The 20,761-nt window shown below is 44.3% G+C and overlaps 1 protein-coding gene across 1 annotated transcript in view; it reads left to right on the forward strand.

Annotated features, from left to right (window-relative positions):
- The window catches only part of EPAS1 (endothelial PAS domain protein 1), a 189,902-nt gene that overhangs the window by 106,058 nt on the left and 63,083 nt on the right, over positions 1-20,761 (forward strand). Inside the window, exon 2 of the mRNA XM_068233035.1 lies at positions 5,851-6,041. Coding sequence (XP_068089136.1) covers positions 5,851-6,041 — 191 coding nt within the window. The remainder of the gene's footprint in view (positions 1-5,850; positions 6,042-20,761) is intronic.

Consider the following 20,761-nt stretch of genomic DNA (forward strand, 5'->3'; position numbering starts at 1 on the left):
CCCTACTTTTCATATTATGTGCTTTGAAGTAGTGTTAACTGCATTCATGGTGGTTATTCTGTACATTTCCCTGTCCATGTGCCTTGGAGACCAAGGGGTCCATGAGGGTTATCAGGCCCTCCAATTTTCTAGTTCATATAGTGTAGTTGCTCATGCCTACGGGTAAAAACCATGGTGGTGGTGGCCCTAAATTCGGATTACAACATTTGACCATAAGCCCCACCCAGAGATCCTAGTGACTTCTCAAAACGCTACAGAGAACGTCAAGGAAGTGAACAGTGGCCCTTATGCAATTCCCTTTTTCTCCCCATAGATAGTTTTTAATTTTCTGTTTAAAATAACTTTTCAGCATTGAGCAATTGAAAATGTACCAACAAGTGTTTGAAAAAGGTCTGTCTAAATTAGTCATTTCTTGCTTTGCTGGTGGCTCAAAGTCAGAAAAGGTTTAAGATGAAATGGGGGGCTCTAGGCAAGATAGCTGTTTTTGCCTACAGCTGATGGGTCACCTGGCTTTTTTAGTTAGATGTGCTTGGAGGGGCTAGCATCCACTTGGCCCCTAGACTCTCTCCAGGCCCTAGGCAACTTGCCTTGTGGATGATCCTGCTCTGCTTAAAGTGTACCTGAGGCAAACCTTTGGGTACAAACAGGATTACTTACCAAAGAGGGGGGGGGGGGTCTCTGGATCCTTCCCATGCTGCCCTCCCCCCCCCCCCCCCCCCCACCGCTGGAGTTTCACCACAATAGACTTGATTGTAGAAGTGACATCTAGAAGCTGGTGGTCTCCTTTAGGAAGTGCGAGATTCCCCCCCCCCCCTCCCCCTAGCACGGCTTTCCTACACGAAGCCCATGGTATGTTTTCCCCATTAGACGTGGAGAATGCGCGGAGGACACTGGCTGGAGCGCAGCAGTCGTACGGGGGGGGGGGGGCCGGCAGCATCTCTGGGGCATGTTCTCATGACACTGACTGTTATTTTTGGCCGCAGTATTGCTCCCTTGGTAGTACCGTATTGTGTTGCTGCCCATGCGGCTGCGATGCCTGCACAAGAACGCGCTGTGCACTTCAATCAGTCGCAGCCTTTTCCTGTTGTGCATCCCTCAAGAAACATTCGCTTCCTCCTCTCAAATGAAGTAAACACGTTTATATTTGGACCAGTGAAACCTCAATTATTTTTTTCAAAAAAAAAAAAAAACATCCCACGGACTTAAAGCCAAACTCCGTGCACAAAATCTATTTTTAGATCGGTGTTGCAAGACTTGTTTTTCTCTGCGTAATGAGAACCTTGATTAGCTGCTGTCCAATTACCAGAGGCGAGATCCTGGTAGGGATAGCAGTGCCTAGGAGAACTCACGGAGGAGCATGTGATCAGTTTGAACAGCTGATAGATTTGTAAGGTTCTGATTTGCTGTGATGACTGGTTGAAAGCACGATCACAACAAGCAAATCAGAACCTTACAAATCAAGCTGATCACATGCTTCTCCGTGAATTCTCCTAAGCATTGCCATCCCTACTGGCCAATGCTTCCGCTACTGACCATTATTGCTATAGGCTGCAATTTTCTTACAGAGTTTCAGTCTGTGCCTACCTCCTTGCAGTCTGATCAACAGAATGATGCAATTCAGGTGGCAAATACAGCCCTTGCCGCAGAGCCTGTGATTAGAGTACTGAAGCGATGTTGGGACTGATGCACTAAAGTATGGCAAAGTTACCATACGATGAGAGCGCATGGCAATTTAAACGTTACTAGTGCGGAAAAGGGAGCACCAACCGTAAACCCATTAGCGGCGCATGTTACTACGGTAATGCATAGGTTACCACGGTAACGCACATGCTGCCAATGGGTTAACGGCCCCTTGTGCTAGTGATGGTAAAATTGCTGTGTGCTCCCTGCTCATGACAACTGTATCGTACTTTAGTGCATTAGGACCATAATGAAATAAACATGGGTACAGATAGGGCCAGTCCTACTTACAACTTGTCTGTGTTCTTTTTATCTTTTTTTTTTCTTTTCATTGCAAGGGTTAATTAACCAATGTCTTGTGTATGCAAATGAGGCAGTCGGACCAGCCCTCAAATACAGGACTTGTCTGCTGAAAAGTAAATAGAAGCCAAAACACTTTTATCTGGCTGAATAAAAGACTGCCAATAACTGAAAAGTTGAAAAGGCAATTATCTATTTCCTGCGGAAGCTGAATAAACCAGATTTTATGCCACATTGACATGGCTGTAGTTCACACATCTGGCATGAAATAAAATTGGAGCCCTTAAATTGTAAATAACAATCTGAGACTCTAGGAAAGTCCTATTTACCATTACGTAACGTACAAATAATCAATGCCATAAATTTACTGTCACTTCAGCTTTGCTTTAGCAACCTGTCTGCTTTTCTAGTCATGTGATCAAAGTTTCAAGACAGGAAATGATGTCATATTTCAGTGTAGCGAACATTTGAGTTTCCTTTTGTAGGAAATGTGTAGAATTTGTCCCCAGTGACATTTGAACACCAACTAGTTGTGCTTTGTAATCTAATTGGAATAGTGGGAAAAACGAATGTATAAGATAATAGAGAACAGTTACTCAGCTCACAGTGGGTAAATGGAAGGACCACCATAGCGAAAAAAGTAAGCAGTTAAAATCTGGCATAACTGACTGGTTTTGGACTAGTCCATCTCCTCACGGTGGGGGATTCTCAGGGACTTTTTTGTTTCTGAAAGCATTTCGTGAATGGCAGTTGATAAGTCTAACTGCCAAAATAGTAAGGTACCAGTTAGCCTTCCTACTCGCTTGCAAAGGTATTTTGTCAGACTTCGCAACTGTCGTTCAGGGAATGTTTTTGAAAACAAAGACAACCCCAAAAAATCCCCCCCCTGAGGAGATGAACTAGTCCAAAATCTGTTGGGTCTTTCAGATTTTAACTGCTTACTTTTTATGCTGTAGTCATCCTGTAAAAAAGTGGACTGATTTACTGCTGCACTTGCAAGATGTCATCTGATTCTTACACATCTGCCTCATTGCAGTTTTCTGACATCAGCACCTGTGCCTGCGTTGCCCCGAGCGACCAGAAGCCGGCTGTCATTCCCAGACTATTGCATGATTACCGGGGAGCGATTGTCTGTGGGAGCGATTGGCTGCAGAGCAGTGTGGGCTCTGTTCCTTCGTGTAAGCTTCAGCATCAGGGCGTCACTGAGCCATCGTCACAGATGTGTCAGGGGCGTCAGTCCTGAGAGTGGCCGCTGTCAGACGGAGTCCAGGGGGTGTCATCTGCTCGGACTACACAGGCAACGTTACATAATCAGCAGAGGGGCGGACGTGCTGCCGTCCTCATACAGCATAATCCACACACATGCAAAGCGCTAAGCACATCTGAGGACAGGAGACTCTCTGCATTCTGGACAGTGGCTGGATAGGGCTCTGGATAAGGGTGCTGCTGCCTCTGACACAGGAGACCAAGGTTTGAATCTTGAGAAAAAGAGAGAACACCAAGAGCCCAATATAGTGTAGTATGTACTGGTAATGTATAATTGGAAGAGTAATCATATTAATTTAATACTCACAAACCAGGGTTACCAATTAGGCAACCACTGTCAAAGCAGGTAGGGAGATTGTCCTGACCCCACTCAGGATTAAAAAGTCGCTCTCTGTAGTAGAAGGACAGTTACAACCCTCCACCAAGGGTGGACTTGATGTAGATAATAGAACAGAGGCGCCAACAGGATAAAAAAAAAACACTAAAAACTTAAAAAACCCATCTTGGTAATAGAGGAGGCAGTGGTGGACTCACCTCCTCCAGGCAGAACACACGACTGTGGATTTTCAGTCAAAACAATTTTATTGGATACTCCAAATAAAGTGCAACGCGTTTCGCGGGTTACAAACCCGCTTCATCAGGCAACAGATAGGAGTAAACGGCATCTGCCAGTATCAACACTGAGCGCCTCTGTTCTGGCGCTTCGAGTCTGCCAGGAGAAAAGTGCAATATAAATATCATGTGTATTGTCATTCTGTAACATAAAACGTCCTGCGCTATGCGTTGTCATCACTTATCACGCACTCAGCTTCCACGTCAGATATTGTTCATTCTGGCATCTGTGGTTCCAGAAGCTGCCCAGGAACTACCATGAGGAGTTATTAAAAGGGGGGACCCTCCAGATGCTTTTTAGAGGTGTTAAAAATGGCGGTACAATTTCCGATTGGGGGGAGGGGGGCTCGGTGTACGGCTATTCCAAAAAACGGGCAAAAGATGTTGCATGCAGCTTCCGACACATGTATAGCTGCCCATTAACTGTACAATTTTTACATCCGACTCGATCTGCCCACACTATTTTTTTATGATCGAATTGTATAGAAAACTACACAGTGTGTGTCCCAAATCGATGTGAAACAATTGTTTGGTCGATTAAAAAAGGAAAACCTATCGATCCGAAAGTTGGATTTTATTATCGAATCGGAATGGAAAACCTTCTTAAATTGTTCCATTAACCTCCTTAGCGGTAACCCCGTGCTAGACACGGGGTAAGCCGCCGGAGGGTGCCGCTCAGGCCCTGCTGGGCAGATTTAAATTTTTTTTTGCTGGACGCAGCTAGCACTTTGCTGGCTGCGCCAGCACCCCGCTCGCCGCCGCCGCGCGCCCGATCGCCGCTATCCGGTGCGGCGCGCGGCCCCCCCACCCCCAGACACCGTGCGCTGCCTGGCCAATCAGTGCCAGGCAGCGCCGAGGGGTGGCCAGGGACTCCCAATGACGTCCCGACGTCAGTGACGTCATCCCGCTCCGTCGCCATGGTGACGGGGGAAGCCCTCCAGGAAATCCCGTTCTTTGAACGGGATTTCCTGATCGGAGATCGCCGAAGGCGATCGAAGAGGGCGGGGGGATGCCGCTGAGCAGCGCCTATCATGTAGCGAGCCCTCGGCTCGCTACATGATTTAAAAAATAAAAAAAAACTGCTGCGCTTCCCCCTGGCGGTATTTTTCATACCGCCAAGGGGGTTAATAGGAACAATCGATAATTGCCTTCCGATTAGTTTTGATCGTTCAGATTGCATCAAAAGATCGAATGTGAAGGAAAAATTTTACCTTTTAATGGACAAAGCGCTATTCGTGCTACTGGCGAGCTTCTGTTTGTCCCCTATCTTATTGCCTGATGAAGCAGGCTGTGCCTGCGAAACGTGTTGTATCTTTTGGGGTACCAATAATACATTTATTTGTTTAATTCAGACAATATTTTGAGTCTGCCTTCCGGAGGTAAGTCCACCACTGCCTCCCAGCAAATTTTAAAACTTTTATACCTTTTAACCTGCTGGCGCCTCTTTTCCCTTCTGGTAATTGCTCATAGCCACTTCTGATTGGATGGTTGTAGATTAGCATTGCTCATAGCCACTTCTGATTGGATGGTTGTAGATTAGCATTGCTCATAGCCACTTCTGATTGGATGGTTGTAGATTAGCATTGCTCATAGCCACTTCTGATTGGATGGTTGTAGATTAGCATTGCTCATAGCCACTTCTGATTGGATGGTTGTAGATTAGCATTGCTCATAGCCACTTCTGATTGAATGGTTGTAGATTAGCATTGCTCATTGCCACTTCTGATTGGATGGTTGTAGATTAGCATTGCTCATAGCCACTTCTGATTGAATGGTTGTAGATTAGCATTGCTCATTGCCACTTCTGATAGGGCGGTTGTCAATTAGCATTGCTCATTGCCACTTACGATTGGCCGGTTGTAGATTAGCATTGCTCATTGTCGCTTCTGATTGGCTGGTTGTAGATTAGCATTGCTCATTGTCGCTTCTGATTGGCTGGTTGTAGATTAGCATTGCTCATTTTGAATTCTTATGCATGACTTTGTTTTTCAGGAGCAGTTCGGAGAGGAGGAAGGAGAAGTCTCGGGATGCGGCGAGGTGTCGGAGGAGTAAAGAGACGGAGGTCTTCTATGAGTTGGCCCATCAGCTTCCTCTACCCCAGAACATCAGCTCACATCTGGACAAAGCGTCCATCATGCGTCTGACCATCAGCTTCCTCCGCACACAGAAACTACTCTCTTCAGGTGAGAGAATCTGGTCATGTGACCCAACAGAGCATGCAGGAGCCCATTTTGTACTTTGTTGTGCCCTGTATGGGGAGATTAGATGCTACGTGCCACTGAGTACTGATCAGAAGACTAACTATTCATTGAGATGAGTGTATTTGTGAAGGTCTCTTGCCGGGGGTCCTTCATTCATGCCAGTGTCTGGGTCGGGGGTCCTTAATTCATTCCAGTGTCTGGGTTCCTCCAGTGATTGGTGTAAATCTAGTATTGCATGAATTAATCGATTGCTTCCATTGATCAGCACTTGGTGTAAGCTGTTTTCCATATTCACAGTCATTTTGCTCTGCACACCTATCCGTAAAGGACTCACCTTAGGCCAGGACTGGGATTTCAGAACCTGCTTATAATTGATGTTTTGCATAAATCAACCAGTGAATTCCCATTGGGGTCAATTATTGTTCTGTTCCATATACAGGCGATTAAAAGACTTAATGGGAATCTGAAGTGAAAATAAACGAATGATATAATGACTTGTATGTGTAGTACGGATAATGAATAGAACATTAGGAGCAAGGAAAAGAGTCTGATATTTTTACTTTCAGTTATATAGCTTTATGTATAACAATGCATCATTTTGTCATATTTGCAGCTTAGAAACCACACTCTCTATTTTAAGCCGTAATACAAAGCAGAGCTAATGACCCTTTGCACTTCCCTGCAGTAAAATCGTATCTCAAGCTGTATCTCACTGTTTCTTGGCTGTTTAATGCTGGGAACACCTACAGTATGTTGCCGTAAATACCGGTAAAAAACGCGAACAGCAAATCAGGGCTGTGGAGTCGAAGTCGAGAAGTCTGAGTTGGGGCAATGTTTGGTACCTGGAGTCAGAGTCGGTGGTTTCATAAACTGAGGAGTCGAGAGTCGGATGATTTTTGTACCAAATCCACAGTTCTGGTAACTATTAAGGAGTCGAGGGGTCAGAGTCGGAGCTATTTTGGTTTCCTGGAGTCGGTGATTTCATAAACTGAGGAGTCGAAGTTGGAGTCGGATGACTTTTGTACCGACTCCAGAGCCCTGCAGCAAATTTACCGCAATTTAGTGTATATGCGTAAAGAGAATTGAAGCTGTGCAAATTGCGTTTACATTTGTGCTAGAAGCAAAGAACACGATATAGAGCAAAGACTACCGTCCTTGTTATCACACTTTATTATGCATTATAACCCAGGAAGAAAGTTGTATTGTACGCAGCATTTGGCTAAAGGTCGGCGCCGTCATTTCAAGGAAACACACATGAGATGAGTAGTATTTCCTCTACTGATTACAGGCTTGGCTTATGAAAGTTAAAGCACATAAAAGAGTGCAAAGAAATTCAATCAATTAATAAAAACGCCTCTGCAAATTCGCAGAACCAGCTACCCAGCCACGTACAAATGTATCTATCCGGCCTGACAATAAAAACGCGTATATTAAAGTGACAGGGAAGCCGAAAAAAAAAAACGTATGATGTAATGAATTGTATGAGTCTCCTATATTTTATTTTCAGTTATATAGCTTTTTTTTTACATATATAACATGGCATAACTCTATCATATTTGCAATTACAAACCACACACTATATTTTAAAGTACAGAGCTAATGACCCTTTGAACTTACCTGCAGTAAAAGCCTTATCTGAAGCTGCCTCTTAGGCCCTGTTAATATCTAAGCGTTTTGCGATCTTGTGTGCAATTTTTTTTTTTTTTTTTAGCGCCCGCTCGCTGCTTTTTTTTTTAAACCGCTTTTCTAAAGCGCTTTTGCAGATCGATTTATTTATTTTTTTTTATTTTTTTTTTAAATTCACTCCCTGACGCAAGTCAGGAAGCGACCTCTTTGATCCGGAAAATAATAAATACAATACAGAAGCATTTTTGTGAGTGTTAAGCGCTCTTCCTATGCTTTCCATTAGACCAAAATCGCCCCATAAAATGGTACAGGCACCGCTTTGGCCTCTCCGTGGTGATATGAACCGTCTCATAGAAATTCATTGCACAAGCGTTTTGTGGGCGATTTTGAAAATCACCTGCGCTGGAAAAAGGCTGAAAACGCCCCTAGATGTGAACGAGCCCTTACTGTTTCTTTGATCTATAAGTGCTTCAGAAAATAGCAGCGTCTCTGTCCCAAGTTGGGTCGGAGAGCTCAGAGAAGCTCTTTTGCATAGATAACAACTGACGTTTCTGAATTCTTCCTGTACTGGAAAATAACTCCTTGTACTGTAAATTCTTGGAATGCTTTGATGTCTCTCTGCTGGCAGAGTGTAACGATTGGTGTCAGCAAGAACAGACTTTCCGATTATTGGTGATCTGCAGTATCACCAATAATACAGAGGCTATACCTGATTATGTAGTGATCTGCAGAATCACCAATAATGCAAGTATAGCGAGACACAGGACAACCTGATGTAAAGATAGGGGTTTGGTGCAACAGTAATACAACGTATACAGAGGAGCGGGTGATTCAGACTGTACTGCAGCTACTGGTCACCTGAGGAGCAGGTGGCTCAGACTGTACTGCAGCTACTGGTCACCTGAGGAGCAGGTGATTCAGACTGTACTGCAGCTACTGGTCACCTGAGGAGCAGGTGATTCAGACTGTACTGCAGTTACTGGTCACCTGAGAAGCAGGTGATTAAGCTGTACAGAGAATCCCTCACCAGGGACTAGACTCACTGGTGAGGGCAGGAGAGTCAGACAAGCAGATTCGGCAACAACCGGACAGATACGGTACAAAGACAGAAGGCTAAATCAGAGTAGTATTCAGGCTGAGTCGGCAACAGGATCAGATAGGCAGAAGCACAGAATCAGTAAGCAGAAGAGTAGTCAAGGCTAGCAGAAGGTCATAACAAATAATACAATTCAATTACTACTTTAGCTATCAACAGAATCTGACTAAGGGCCTTTTTCCACTAGCCTGCGATTTGCGATTTGCTTCTGATCGCAAATCGCAAGGTACATTAAACTAATGGAAACTGCAGCAGCAATTTCCATTAGTGCGATCCGATTGCGATGCGATTTTGGTCAAATCACAATCGTTGTCCTGACGCGTTTTGTATGCGATTGAGCTGGACTATAATGAGTATAGTAGCTCAATCGCAATCGCATGGTGGAAATTGAAACGCGATTGCGATCGCGATCGCATTTCATAGTGGAAAAGAGCCCTAAGTGTGGATCCCCAGCTCCTGCTGGTTCTAGGCACACTTTGGGATCTGACTAAGGTCTGAGTGCTAACACATAGCATATGCAACAGCAGACGAGGCATGTCCTATATATACTGAGAGCGCCCCACAGCGCCGCCCCAATCACTCAGCCAATCAGGAGCACTGCTGGAGTCAGCTGACCGGCCGATCAGCTGACGCCCCTTCTATTCGCAATAAAGGTCCTATCACCTGGCGCGCGTAGCCCTCAGTCTATGTGCAACGGAAGGACCAGGCAAAACTCCACCATGTTATTGCGCGGCGGAGGCCGCCGGCTGAGACACGGAGACGGCCATGCCGCTCACCGCTGCGGCGGCATCTCCGCTATCTATTACACAGAGGATATAGAAAGTGAATGCATAAATCATCTGTTATTGTCTCACACTGCCCCCTAGTGACAAGTACACATAAATACACATTACAGCAGTACTAATTAGCAGCAAGGAAATGTAACAAATAAATAAAAAAAAAGAGCTGAAATAAATTGGCCTGGAGCACTTGCGACCCTCTAAATAAATTGTCAGTGAAAGGGTTAAGTGATGGGAAATCCTACTACATTGCTAATCGCCATAGCGATTGTAGTCTGTGACCATCTGTACACCCCCAGCGCTCCACACAGCACACAAGGACAATCACCCAGGCCACCTGCTCCCAGTAACTTCATTATCACCTCCCTTGTGCTGGTCTACCTCCCCTGCCACACGTAGATATGTCCGGAGCTCTTCCTCACCAGTTATCTCTGAGACACGATGTCTTTAGGAGCTGCAGCTGAGAGATAATCTGATTATGTTCTTGTTCGGTTGCCCTTTCATCCTGTGCTGAGGCTCCTCAGGTCAATCCCTCTCCACTCAGAGAGCTTCTCGGCTTCCGCTTTATGCGGAGTGCTGCTTTATTGCGCTTCTGCTTATGGCACCTGCTGTGTGCCCCGGGGCTTGTGGGTTGCTAAGCAACCTGTTGTGTCCTATGGAGGAGGAGCAGGAGGCACTCTGATGTGGGGACAGCTACAGGACGGTAGAGGTCGGCCGTCACATGGTTGGTTGTCACACCAACCATGTTATGGAAGCACTCTACTGGCGTACGTGAACTTTGGCCGCCATGGAAAATTGGGCGCAATAACAGCAGTATGAGCAAATTACATGGCGATTATTGATCATTTCTTGATTCCGCTTCTATTTTCGAACTTCTCGCTTTGCAATGCATTGATTTATTTTTTCCCCCTTTTTGCTAAAGTTCCTCTTCAAGCCTTTCATTTATTGGGTCATATTGTAATTCTCGAATTGAAAAGAAATATAAAAAATAGTATCATGAGTGGTCAGTGAACCTCCGGACTAAAAATCTACTCAGTAGCACTGAAAAGGCTTGGTGTTTAACAGTTTCACAGCATCAGAACTTTGTTTTCCTTACCAAAGCATAATTTTTAGCTGAATTTTTAGCTAAGCTCCACCCATCAAAGAAAAAAAAGCCCGGGCTTTTTTTCCCTGATGCTGTGCAGAGCATGATGGGATTTCCTATGTTGTTGTTCACGTTGCCTAGCAACTGGGAGAGGTGCTCAGCACACAGGACAGTTGGAACTGTCTCATGCTCTCTGTCACCTCCTTTCAACCAAAAAGATGGCTGCCATCATGAAATCAAACATTTGCCTGTTCTTTTAAAACAGGGTGGGTAAGAGATTATATTACCCATCTATTTTAATTAACATAACTAATGTAACTTAATGACAGTATGTTTGTTTAGGCTGGAGTTCCTCTTTAAAGTGCACCTTAACTGAGAGGGAAATGGATGTTTCCTTTTAAACAATACCAGTTGCCTGGCTGTCCTGCTGATCTCTTTGGCTGCAGTCAGGGACGGCCTTAGGTTTCCCAGCGCCCTGAGCGAATACACACACACACACACACACACGACACACACACGACACACACACGACACACACACGACACACACACGACACACACACGACACACACACGACACACACACGACACACACATGACACACACACACACATGACACACACATGACACACATGACACACACACACACACACATGACACACACACACACACACATGACACACACACACACACACACACACACACACACACACACATGACACACATGACACACACACACACACACACACATGACACACACACACATGACACACACACAACACACAACACACACGCACACACACATAACACACACACACTCACACACACACTCACACACTCACACACACACACTCACACACACACTCACACACTCACACACACATAACACACACACATACACATAACACACACACACATAACACACACACACTTCACCTTTTCTACTGAGATATCTCCTATGACAGCAGTTCCAACCTTTTTGAAGTCGTGACACATCACGCCAAATGCTCAGATCTCTGTGATGCATCACATATGTATAATAGAAAAATACTAATAACCACGAATGGATGGAAAGAGAGCATTATCCTGAATACACTTAAAAATGAAGGCTAGAACCTTTCAGGAATATGAATAAAAACAATCAGTGGGACAGTTAGATAAAAAGAACCCCCAGCATGCAACTGTTTGGCACTGACTACTAAAGGTCCAATGCTCCTTAAGTATGTGATAACGCCAAACCATAACAGCAGAAACCGTTTTGAAAGTTTTGAATGCAGGATTAGCATCTTTATCACTTAAAGGGGAACTGAAGAGAGAGGTATATGGAGGCTGTCATGTTTATTTCCTTTTAGACAATACCAGTTGCCTGGCAGCCCTGCTGATCCTCTGCCTCTAATACTATTAGCCATAGACCCTGAACAAGCATGCAGCAGACCAGGTGTTTCAGTGGTTCAGACTTATAAGTCAGATCTGACAAGACTAGCTGCATGCTTGTTTCTGGTGTTATTCAGATACTACTGCAGAGAAATAGACCAGCAGGGCTGCCAGGCAACTGGTATTGATTAAAAGGAAATAAACATGACAGCCTCCATATACCTCTCTCTTCAGTTCCCCTTTAATACACTCAGACCAGTTGCTGTTGAAATTTGATTTTTATGGCGACAATCCCGCTTTAAGAAGGGTTTGTTTCTGTACAGCTTGTCCTGAGCTGGTTGAATAACCGGAAACGGGCTACGTTCTGCTGACGTGAGTCATTTGTGTAGCGCATGTGAACCTGATGAAACGACTGTTTTCACAAAGCATTATCCTGATTGGGCCTTCGCGGTTCAGCATCTGTCCCAGACTTTTCCAAGTCGCGGCTTTGCAGAAGATTAATTGAGTTTGGTTAGTAAATATAATGGATTCAAATTATAAGCACACAATTTAGATCACAGATAGCCAGTGGCTATTTATCTTTGATGCTTCCCAGAGACTCGCTTGTCAGATAAAAACCAAAGTATGGTTCAAATCAAACGCGGCTAAACATGTGGGTACTGCGGAGAGAGGCGGCCATGTTCCCAGGTCCCGCTCGACCGCGGGGTGACCGGCCAGGTTACGGCTAATTCGAGGTTATCGCAGGATAATTCGGGCTGTGAGAGGGGGCAGGCCACTCCAGAAGAAAGCATTTTTCTTAATGAGTTTTGCCCAAGGCTTGGGGGTCTCTGTACGTTTTAATACATAAGAGGGTCAACGTCATAAGCAGGCAGTTAAGAACATAAGATTGGCTGACTCAGTCCTGACTCAGACAGGAAGTGACTACAGTGTGACCCTCACTGATAAGAAATTCCCCTTTTTATCTCTTTCCTGCTCTCAAAAGCCATTTTCTTCTAGGAAAGTGTTTTGTAGTTGGAATTTCTTATCAGTGAGGGTCACACTGTAGTCACTTCCTGTCTGAGTCAGGACTGAGTCAGCCACTTACATACCTGATATTTAACTCTTTCAGGCAGAGAAAGAAAAAAAGGAACACAGCCTAGTTATTTGTGTGCTAGGCACTCTACATACCCATGTCTATCTCATCATGTCACCTCGGGTATCCTTTAAGTGTTTTTATGGGTTAATGAGAAGGGCGCACTTTGTATGCTGGCTATCTGGTCAAGTTTTCTGGTCAAGTACATGAAAATGTACTTCAAATCTCAGCTCCAGACAGACAGCTAAATAAATACAGCCCATGCGAAATGTCTTAAGCTGGGTACACACGGTACAATTTTCTGTCAGATCGACGGATCTATTAGATCATTTACGACCGGTCCGATCGGATTCTAATTGATTTTGGGTACTTATCTAGGCAAAATCGATAGAAAACAATTTGGTCGTCTACACACGATGCAATTTTTTATCAGATCACCAGTCGATCTGATGGAAAATTGTACCGTGTGTATGAGGCTTTATGCTTAGTACATACGATGCAATTTTCCGTCAGATTGACGGTGGAATCTATTCCGCCAGGTCTGATCTGATTCCCGATCGTTTTTGTATGGAAATGATTAGAAAATCAGATCGGACCTGTTGGAAATAATCGATTCGTCTGTCTGATGGAAAATTGCATTGTGCGTACTAAGCATTACAGTATGCCAACACGGCTTTGTACCATCAGCTTTCACCCTTCTGCAGATGAGCCACAGAGCACTGGCAAAGCCCCTCCCCCTCCTGCTGATTGGAGAACACGGATCTGTAGCTACCTGTAGAATGCCTCGTTATTTTGCTCCCAGTGTATTGGATCCTGATTGGCTCACAGTGTTTGTGTGTGCAGCTGCAGTGTGTGTGTATAAATGCATGACCTCATTCATTATTGAGCACATTTCTGGATTAAATTTGTGTTTTTTTTTATTTCTTTTCATGTTTGTTTGGACTAACAGCTGTAAAAAAAAAAAATTACCTAAGTGGCTGTATCCTAGTCTCTAGAATTTTTGTTTTTTTTTAGATGCCAAAAATTCTTTGCGCTGCTTTTTTTTCTGCTGTTGTTTATACTGCACACATTGTTGGTGTGTCAGCCACTTGTGTTTATTCAGTCTTGCACAGGACAGAAGGAAGACCTAGATAAATGCCCCCTGTAAGTATTTTTAGAGTTTAGCCTATCTAATTCCCCCTCATCTGTGACCAATCACATAGGTAATTTGATCTCTCAGCTGTGTCAGCACAGGAATATCCTCTGCCTGGCTGAGTAGCTAATTTATAAACACAGGATGTTAACCCTATGTCTGCTTCCATGAAAGCAGGAAGTAGACACACTGCAGATTTATTGTAGGAGTTCTGTAAGCTGTAACAAAGAGAGTTTTTCTTTAAATGTTAAAGTGCCCAATCCCATACATCAGCTGACTTGGACGCCAATCGACCATCCAATTCGACTATTATAATCGAATTGCATGAAAGTCGGTGCCGCCAAGTGCATGCCCGACCGATAAAGTGACCAATTTCGGGACGGAAATTGGTCGCATTGTCGATAGCGCGTGCTGCAAGATGTCGGGCCAAAGTTGGTTGGTCGGGTGCGTAGCGGGAACGGCATGCAATTTGCCAATGATTGACGAGAACCATCCGCCGCCTTGCCGCTATGTCCCCCCCCTAATGCCCGCCGTGCCAAACTGTATACATTACCTGTCCGCGGCCTCCTCTCGTCCCCCGCTGCTCCAGGCGCAGCCTCCTCTTTAGCATACGCACGCGCCCCAAGTTGTTTCCTGTTAAGGGTGCGCTTGTGACGTCACACACATGTGCCATTACCAGGAAACTACGTGGGGTGTGCGTGTGTATGCTGAAGAGGAGACCGCGCCCAGAGCAGCGGGGGATGAGCGGAGGCCGTGGACAGGTAATGTATACACTCTGGCACGGCGGGCATTAGGGAGTTCAGCAGCGAGGCAGCGCACAGGGTCGATTTCAGATCGATTTCAGCCTGAAATTGATCGGTAATCGGCCTGTGGTGTATGGGCATCTGACAGATCTCTCTCTAATCAGAGTCGATAAGAGAGAATTGTCTCTTGGTTGAATCTGCCCATCACCGCTAGATTTATGGCTGCCTTTATTATGCTGTTGCTTATCTTTTAGCGCAGAGAGGAAGTTCTGAGTTCAGGGCCGCTGTAAAGGGGATCTAAAGTCACTTTTTTCTTTCTGAGAAGAATAATATGAAAGAAAAAGCTTAATTTAAATTTCATCAATGTATGTTTTTTTTTAAACATTTCTTAAAGCTGCATTTCCACTTGTGCGGTGCGGAATCGCCGGGAAATCGCCGCAGACGAAATCGCATGCGGGTGCGATTTTGCATGCGTTTTTCCCTGCGATTTCGCATAGGGTAGTAGGTGGGCGATTTTAACCATGTCACTGCCTGTGTAAATTAACATTACATCCTATGCGAAATAGCGGGGGGAAACGCATGCCAAAACCGCATGCGATTTCCCTATACATTGTATGCGATTCGCTTAGCGGTGTGCGGGGAGCGAATTCTGACGGCTCTGCCGTGCAGATTTTCCCCGCACACAAAACCGCTCAGCACAACGCACAAGTGGAAACAGGCCCATCCACTTGTATTGGCTGTGCGAATCCGCATGCGGAAAACGCATGCAGATTCGCTATAGTGGAAATGAGCCCTCAATGTATAGTGTGCACTTATATATTTACACCCACATTTGCCTAATGAAACTATAGTATGGCTGTGGTTTCTCTTATGTAGTGCTACACAAGGTACCCTTTTGTTATTTTCCCATAGTGCAAGCCTATGGGTCAGTTCTGACTCACTGGAAACTACACACTCTCTATGTGACTGTCACTCTTATCTCATCAGATGTTAATCAGGGATGTGTTATGATTACTTTAGGATTTAGAGCCCTCTAGTAGCTAATATGTAATATCTGTAACATAAATCTGAACACTAAATTACTAAAATATATATCCTTATTTAGTAGACCTCTTCCGCAGCGCTTTACAGAGTATCTGGCCTCTGTATAAAATTAACCTCCCCTAAGGAAGGTTTTTAAATAGTGTGGGGCATTAAGGCTCATACACACTCAACAAGTCTTTTAAAGGGAACCTGAACTGAGTAAAATTATTTAAAATAAACACATGATGTAGCTTCAAATGAATATTACATACTGAACGCTATCCGTTCCTCTCAGAAGCTCACCTTTTTTCTTCTTATAATGATCCCTTCCAGTTCTGACAATATTTTGTCAGAACTGAAATATACCAGTTGCTTTCAGTTATATATAATTATATATAATATAGTTAACTGAATGTGCAAGGTAATGTCCATGTTTCCCTATGGCTCAAGTGGGCGATATTACAGTTTAACAGTGTGCTGACCAGGAAGCTGTTATGGGGTAATGGCCATTTCCAAAATGGAGGACAGAGAAATCCATTGATCACAGTGGACAAACAGGACGCAGGAGTGGAGAAAGAGATGGAGCAGTAGACTACACAGGAGGTAAGTATGACTTGTGTATGTTTATTTTGACTTTCTTTTAATTTTCAGTTCAGGTTCTCTTTAAAAGCACGATTATCAAACAACTTGAAGAAGTTGTATAACTTTTGTCAAGTAAAGTTGGACAACTTTTGTCAAGATGACAAGGCTTTATCACTGATAAGGGGCGACCAACGACTGATAAGACGCAGCTCAAGTAAATCCAACAGTTGAGCTGCGTCTTATCAGTCGTTAGTCGCCTCTTGTCAGTGATAAAGCCTTGTCATCTTGATAAAAGTTGTCCAACTTTACTTGACAAAAGTTATACAACTTCAAGTTGTTTGATAATCGTGCTTTTAAAAGACCTTTGTTGAGTGTGTGTATGTGGCTTTTGGGGTGAAGTCAACCCCGGAGTCAAACAGGGAGACACTCTCTCCCCCTCTATCTTCCTGATAGTAATGGATCTGGTCATGAAGAAGACTTGCCTTGGAAACAGAACTGGACTACAATGGGGGCTGACACAACACATAGAGGATCTCGACATTTGCAGATGATGTTTGCTTACTTTACCAAAATTTCCAACTTATGGAAACAGTTATCCCATCTACTAGAGGACAACATAAAGGTGGGTCTGATAATTAACTGCAAGAAAACGAACGAGATGCGATTAAACAGCAACGTAGATCCTAAACGAAAGTTTCAGGTGTATGGAAAACACCTAGATACTGTGACTGAGTTTCAGTATCTGGGCAGCCTGATGACAATGGATGGTGGTGCCAGTGCTGATGGTAAAAGCCGAATCAAGAAGGCGAATGCAGCCTTTGTACAACTGTAACAAATTTGGAGGTCCCATGATATTTCCACGGAAACCAAACTGAGAATATTCCAGAGTAACGTGAAGACAGTGCTTCTGGGGCTCCCAAAGACTTTCCGAGGTCACCTTTGCCGGCGGAAGGAGCAGTATTTGACCAATTTAGGCAAATACTGCTCCCGGGGACAGCGCTGCATCGGGGGAGGAGAGGGAAGGCTCATTAGACCTAGAGCCAACTCTCTCCTTAGGTAAGTATCTGGTTTCTTTTATCATGTAGCGGTTCCCATTGGCTTTAAGTTTTGGGGGTGACTTTGGAGACTGCTCTCGATCCCCTCTTTATGCACTTCACTATCTTCTTGAGCCAGACCCACAGCTGCAGCAGTCTCAAGCTCTTACGTTGGTGTCGTGTGGTCTCCGCCGCAGTGCATGCTGGGGGATGCCAACATATTGAAGGACTACATCTCCCAGCATGCATTGCTCTGGCTGGGAACGTGCGACACACTGAAGCACCTGCGGAGTAAAGAAGATGGGCATTTCTTTTTGTATGTCACAAAGCTTTTTTCCTACATAGGTTATTTAAAATATTGTTTTATTAAATGTGTATAAAAAAAAAAAAATATAGAAGAGTCCCTGAACTCCGCTGTGCAGGTCTAGATTCGGTAAGGGATCATGTGTCACCTGTGTCTGATAAATCCTAAGTTACCAGCTTTGTTTTTATTTTTGTATACCGTATTTTTCGGACTATAAGACGTTCCTGACCATAAGACGCACCTAGGTATAGAGGGCAAAAACCAAGGGGGAAAATATATATACTAAACCTGGTGTATCCATGGTGAAGTGACATCTGGTGGATTATGCCCCCCCTTGTACCTCATGTGTCCCCCTTGTGTGCTCCTCTGCATGGGCACAATACAGGGAGTCCCCGCCATTGCGGTGGGTGGGAGGTTGGTATTGGCAGCGTTCACAAGTCAGGAACTCCCTGCATTTGGACTATAAGTTGCAGTGACTTTTTACCCCACTTTTGGAGGAGAAAAAGTAAGTCTTATAGTACAAAAAATACAGTAATCAGCTTGGTGAGCAGAGTTGTGTAATCGGCAATAAAACTAACAATGGATTTTGGAGATGAGACTGCGAGTGCTCAGGTCCCCCCAGTATCAGTTTAGCTGAGTCATGCTGGGTTCTGTGATGGAAAGTGTTATTTTGGTTGTATCTTTAGTCCCCCTGTACGTTGCAGTGAGTGGAGGGAAACGGGTAGAGCTGGGAATCTGTCCATACACCTTATCAGGGTATCCAGAATAGTGTTGGCAGCAGAGGCCGCCCTGCATGAAGCTCGGAGCTGGAGGCGGCTTTCACCTCTGTAACTTGGCGCAATACTTTGTTTCTATTTTAGACATTAACCATTAACAGAACTCGAGCTCAGAAAGACGCGGGGAAGTGAAGGTAAAGGCTTCTTCTGCCAAAACGTTTCACAGCGCCGTTCAACCTTCATTTGTGCGCCTGAAATGCTGCTTCTGTTTCAGCCGCTCTTTACAGCGTTTTCCGCTGATATTTCAGAGTATTTGACAGACTTGCGAAGTAAAAAGTCCTGAAGCTCTGGATCTGTTTACTGTAATCCAGAGAGAAGTATCAGGATTGTATTGTTACAGCAGTGAGGGCCCCGTAAGAGGGGGAGGCTGCGAGCTGCTGCCAGGTTTGGGCCAGCGTTGGATTCTAATGGCCGTGAGTGTTACGGTGTTTGCTGGTAAGATGTGTTGCGGTCAGAGTTATGCTTCAGCTGAATAGAAACAGAACTGCCATGTACTCCAGCAATATCTTCACAACAGCAAAATGAATAAATGCATTTTTATGTACTACCAATAAAAACATCCGTCTCTGTCTCCTCTGTCTCACCTGGCTCATCGTTGACAGTGCACAGCTGCATTCACTTTCTGGAAGAGGAGCGCACTGTGAAATAGTCGTGCTTTGATTGCTGCATTGCGCTGTGCTGTTAACTTAAAGAGAAACTCCGACCAAGAATTGAACTTCATCCCAATCAGTAGCTGATACCCCCTTTTACATGAGAAATCTATTCCTTTTCTCAAACAGAACATCAGGGGGCGCTCTATGACTGATATTGTGGTGAAACCCCTCCCACAAGAAACTCTGAGGACCGTGGTACTCCTGGCAGTTTCCTGTCTGTGAACCTTGTTGCATTGTGGGAAATAGCTGTTTATTACAGCTGTTTCCAACTGCCAAAAAAGCAAGCAGCAGCTACATCACCTGCCAGCAGTAAAAATGTCACCATTTGAAACATTTTTAGAATGTAAATCAGGGATTTAAAAGATTTTACAATGAGCAAACACTGACTAAATCATTTATACATAATTATTGTAAAAATGAAGCACTTTTTTATTGCATTATTTTCACTGGAGTTCTTCTTTAAAGAGGAACTCCAGTGAAAATAATGTAATAAAAAGTGCTTCATTTTTACAATAATTATGTATAAATGATTTATTAGTCAGTGATTGCCCATTGTAAAATCTTTCCTCTCCCTGATTTACATTCTGACATTTATCACATGGTGACATTTTTACTGCTGGCAGGTGATGTCAGTGGAAGAAGATGCTGCTTGCTTTTTTGGCAGTTGGAAACAGCTGTAAACAGTAAAACAGCTGTTATTTCCCACAATACAATGAGGTTCACAGACAGTAAACTGCCTTTCCCGTGGGAGGGGTTTTACCACAATATCAGTCATACAGCGCCCCCTGATGATCAGTTTGTGAAAAGGAAAATATTTCTCATGTAAAAGGGGGTATCCGCTACTGATTGGGATGAAGTTCAATTCTTGGTCACGGTTTCTCTTTAAACGACCACTATCGCGAAATAAGTAGCAGTTAAAATCTGAAAGAACCGACAGGTTTTGGGCCGGTCCATCTCCTCATGTGGGATTCTCAGGGTTTTCTTTGTTTTCAACAGCATTTCCTGAACAGCAGTTTTGCTGCCAAAATAGTAAGATACCAGCCAGCCTCCCTAATCACTTACACACTGTGTTGTCAGTTAGACGTTGCAACTGCTGTTCAGGAAACGCTGGTGAAAACAAAGGAAACCCTGAGGAGATGGACTAGCCCAAAACCTGTCGGTTCTGTCAAATTATAACTGCCTACTTTTTTTGTGATGGTGGGTCCTTTAAAAAGAAACTCCAACCTAGAATTGAACTTTATCCCAATCAGTAGCTGACACCCCCTTTTACATGAGAAATATAATGCTTTTCACAAACAGACCATCAGGGGGCGCTGTATGACTGATTTTGTGCTGAAACCCCTCCCACAAGAAGCTCTGAGTACCGCGGTACTCTGGGCAAACTGCCACAATGTAACAATGTTCACAGACAGGAAATAGCTGTTTA

Source organism: Hyperolius riggenbachi, chromosome 4, assembly GCF_040937935.1.
Source record: "Hyperolius riggenbachi isolate aHypRig1 chromosome 4, aHypRig1.pri, whole genome shotgun sequence".
In the NCBI taxonomy this organism is placed as follows: Eukaryota; Metazoa; Chordata; class Amphibia; order Anura; family Hyperoliidae; genus Hyperolius; species Hyperolius riggenbachi.